Raw genomic sequence first — 4563 nt, forward strand, 5'->3', positions numbered from 1 at the left:
AAAATTAAAATTCGAAAATTTTTTCTAAAGCCTCCAGGGGACTTCGTTTTCGCACGAAAAAATTTTATGTGCCCTTATTGCATCCGGACCCACAATTTTTCTTTTTCGTGGCTTAAAACAATAAATTTTAGAATGATGTTAAATAAATTGGAAAAGAAATCGTAAATTGCTGCCGTCGAGATGACTAAATTTTTTTAAACGTTAGAGATTTGCCCATATGCTTCAAAATATTTCGCACGTTAACTACTACAAAGTGATATTGATCATTAAGAATTTAATAAAAATTATTATTAATTTTTGATAAACCGGATAATATTGGAATCGATTTTAATTCGAAAATTACTTAACTTTTCAAATAAAATGCGGAATAAAGGAAAAATCTTCCGCCTGCTTTCATCAAGAAACTTATTTGATACACAACTCTTTAAAAAAATATATTATTTGCAGATGCAAGGGACAATTTGAATGTCAAGATAAGAGATAAACCACTTTTCTCGAAATTATACCAAGTTTCAATTACTTTATCTGAAATAGGCAGAATAAGTGCTCTTTTACTGCCCGCAGGTGGCAGTAAAATAGCACTTTATTGTACAGTGATGAGCTGCACGTTTTACTGCCACTCCTTAAAGCCGCCTGTTTACGTTTGAACTCCCCGAGATATGCTGAATGCCAATGCCAGCCACGTCCGAAACCGTCCTTATCTCGGAAGTTGAGTGTATACATAAAACCTAAAAATATTGGTCTTTTTTAAATATTCACAATTTCAAATTCAACAATCTCCAAATGACAAGTCATAAAAATGGAAATTTTAATAATTTCTAATATAAAATTCAGAAACCTTTGAAACGCATAGAATTTTTTTCAGTTCTTCAAGTTTGAAAAATTTTAAATTCAGGAAAATAAAAAAATGATACATTTATACTCAAAATTAAAAATTACTCAACTGTTAAAGCACTTAAGTTAACATTGTACTATACTGGGGTCACACTTTACCGCTCACTTCGGGGGTACCCTCAATGACCAATTAAATACATTTTACTTAAAAATGTAATACTCAATTTCAAATTTATAAATAATAAATTATAATATTAACAGCAAATGAGGAAAAAATATAAGGGGAAAAATTAATACATTTCTATTATAAATTATGAGAATACAAAGAAGTGAAAAATTGATGTAAATCGTTGCCTACTTTAAATGATCGTTCACAACTCTACCTTTTTCAAATTATTGCACTGCAAATTACACGTTCAAAGTTTAAAAATTGAACATTATAAAATTAAATATATTAAAAACAAAAAAAATAATAAAATTTAAAACTATTTCAAGCATTTTAACCATTCAAATAACTTCAAACAAAAATTTTAAATCGTGAACAGAAAATGAATTGTATCCTTTCTTGGGAACTGTAGAAGAAACGGAACTTTCGTATAGGTGTAAACTGTTTAAAAACGAATTAGAATCAAATTTGACTGACCTTCCACCTCAATGCGCATTTTTTTGAGAACTCCTGGAAAACAATGTTTTCTTCGGGGTGTTTTTTCTTGTGCTCTTGACGACACGTTTGAACAAAAAACGCATAGGCGGTCATCCGTCCCCTCGGTTTCGTTGCCTTTCCTCTGGGCATTTTGTCTTGTTGCAAACTCTGCGCGTTATTTTGTTGAAGGGTATTCTGTTGCTGCGTTAGCTGTTGTAATTGATGCTGAAATAAATTTTAAAAATACATTAAAAGTCTAGCAAAATTAATAAATTTTTTTAAATTATTGAAAAATATTCCGTATCTACTAGAGACTTTCAAGAGTAATAATTATCTGCTAAATAAAAGTAGCTAAATTACTATATTTTAATCAAAATTATCATAATACAATATCATGATTATAATACACATGACCAGATATTTGTCCTATAATTTCAAATATTTGTTTCTAATAATTCGTTCGACAAAATTAAAAAGGTTCGACTATATATTGAATAAACTTCAGCTCGGTTATAGATAATTATGTAAACAAAATGATAAATATTTCTCAAATTAGAGTAAAAGTTAGAATATAAAAATTAGAAGAAACTAACTTATATAATTGAACTTTAGCTGAAGAGTGAGCAATGAAGATAGTGAAGTTTCAATTTTATAAGCGAATCTCGAAACTTCGAAGGAGCCTTTCCAGTGTAAGCAAAAATAACGCTTCTAATGCACAAATAAGTCACGCTGCACGTGCACTGTACTATGTAGATACTCCATCATCGAAGAATCCGTGCGAATATATCACAAATCTCAATTTAACCAGAATCCAACCATTTTTCAAATATTCTTTTATTCAGATACTTTTATAAATACCATCTAAACTTTCCAAATATATTTAAATAATATTTGTTCAATAATTTTACTTATCTGAAAAAAATATCCCCCCAATGTGACTAAATTTTGATTGCAAAGCTCTGAAATTTGCGTTTGTTGATGTCCCGGAAGTTAGAACAGCACTTGTGAAATTCCGAAAAAAAATATGTTTTACCATAAACCAGTAACAATCGAAAGGCTATGCTGGATCATGCTTAGCAAAAGAACCATTGCACTTTTGCTCTCTTTTAAAATGTTATTTGTAAAATTGTCTTGCAAAATTGAGGAATTCTATCATTTTAAAGTTTTTTTTCTGGAAATGTCTAACGAACTTTTACAAGGAAAAAGTGTAACCCAGCACAATTGGTCTGCATTTTTCTGCCAAGATGTTTAAAGTTTAAACTTCGGAAAAAAATTTGTAGCTAAAATGAGCACAACTTTTATTTTTGAGTTCGTTTTTGTATTACATATTGAACGCGTAAACTTCTAATACAAATTTTGAACGCTTGAATCAACTGTGTTATTACGGCTTCAAACTTGAAAATGCACAATTTTGAATGAAATAAATTTGCAGTTGCCCTAATTTGGAACATTTTTTCACATTACAACTTTTTGTTCGACGATTAAGGCTGCACAATTTGAAATATATTTGTACAACTTTCAAGAGATCAATACAAACTGTTTAAGACAAAACGACATTTTTTAATTATCTTATTTGCAAAGTTTAAAGTTACTCTAAGGCTGCACAATTAAAAATTGTGCAATCCAAACAATAATTTTTGAAATTTCTTATTTATAAAGTTTGAACATAAAATTATTCTATTTCGAATGCTTTAAAATTGTTCAACTATTACGGCTTTCAATTTAAAACTTAAGTATTACAGTTTGAAATACGATAATTTAAAAAAATTCAACATTTAAAATATTAAAGATTTAATTATAAAACTGTTCAATATCAAAGAATTTCAATTTGATTAAAATATTCTATTCTTTTGCGCTTAATTATAAATTATGCATTAACTCTGAGGCTGTTTAACCCTCTGGTTGCCAAATGTGTCGCGATTGACCCGGCGCGTACATATCAGGCAAGTTTTCTCGAAAATAAATGTTTGAAAGAGCTCGCCATGGGCCTGAAAATTAAAAAAAAAGTACGCCGCACATAGCCATAGTCACTTTGCTTTTGGCTTTCGTTTGGCGGCTGTGTTAATTCTGGTTAGGGTCGCCCATGACCAGGATAGTGAACTTTGTGTGAAGTTTTAATAAAAAAAAATGTGTAATTATTTTTGTATTGAAATTAATAACTTTAGCATAGTTACTGTTAATTTAGTGGGGGGAGGGAGGGATATAAAGTTAAAAATAAAAGCTTCCCCTTTTGTTTTCACTATCTTCGAGAAAATTTGCTTTAAGCGTGCATGCACTCGGCGGTCCTTGGCGCCCCAGGTTGGGAGTAGCGGAGTAACTGGATTAACGTGCAGACAAAACTTTTAATCCGTTAACGATTAAACAACTATGTACATATTTTGATTTTCTCGGACGATAAATAAATAGCTGACACTTCAGAGTTTTATTAACTCCGTAAAATGTGTCTTTTATAGGGAAGTCTTCAGATTACGAAACTGTACGATTTTTTTAAATTGCATCAAAAACCACAAAACTCCCAATAGGAAAAAGCTATTTTCACAAATTTTTTCGCATTTTTTAAAAAATTTTTCCACTGTTTTTTAAAATTATCGTATCAAATTTGTATAGGCGGAATTTTATTCGAAATGCTTAGACGGCTGAATTTCGCTACTATAAGTATGTACCTGAAATTCCGAACGTTCAAATGAACAAAATGAAAAAAAAAAAAATTTTTTTTTTCTGAAATTAGCCTAGCGGAATTAGTTCAGGTAAACATAAAAGTGAGTATTACACGAAAAAATCTCCAAAAAAATTTTCAAAGGGTAAAACACCCTAAAATGTAATGCAGATAGGGGCAACACAGAATGTGTCGAATCACCGCCTTTATACACTTTTTTATCCAATAAAAGATAGTGTTAATTTACCTTGTTATAGAATAAGTTTTTTTAAGGGGGGTAAGAGCCGCCAGAAAGAATATTTGAAATCACCCCTATTGTATAAAAATCAGAAAATCGCCGAAATGACCGCCTTTATACAGTTTTTTTTTTGACTTAAAAATACTTTTAATTTACCTTGTTATAGAACAAGTTTTTTCAGGGGGGGGGGGG

The 4563-nt window shown here is 30.2% G+C and overlaps 1 protein-coding gene across 2 annotated transcripts in view; it reads right to left on the reverse strand.

The window, feature by feature from the left end:
* Window positions 1–4563, reverse strand: part of LOC117173495 (high mobility group protein DSP1-like) — a 91310-nt gene that overhangs the window by 49022 nt on the left and 37725 nt on the right. For both annotated transcript variants that reach the window (XM_033362110.1, XM_033362111.1), the window contains exon 2: window positions 1478–1702. In XM_033362110.1, the coding sequence (XP_033218001.1) occupies window positions 1478–1702 (225 nt within the window). The remainder of the gene's footprint in view (window positions 1–1477; window positions 1703–4563) is intronic.

Source organism: Belonocnema kinseyi, chromosome 5 (assembly GCF_010883055.1).
Source record: "Belonocnema kinseyi isolate 2016_QV_RU_SX_M_011 chromosome 5, B_treatae_v1, whole genome shotgun sequence".
Classification (NCBI taxonomy): domain Eukaryota; kingdom Metazoa; phylum Arthropoda; class Insecta; order Hymenoptera; family Cynipidae; genus Belonocnema; species Belonocnema kinseyi.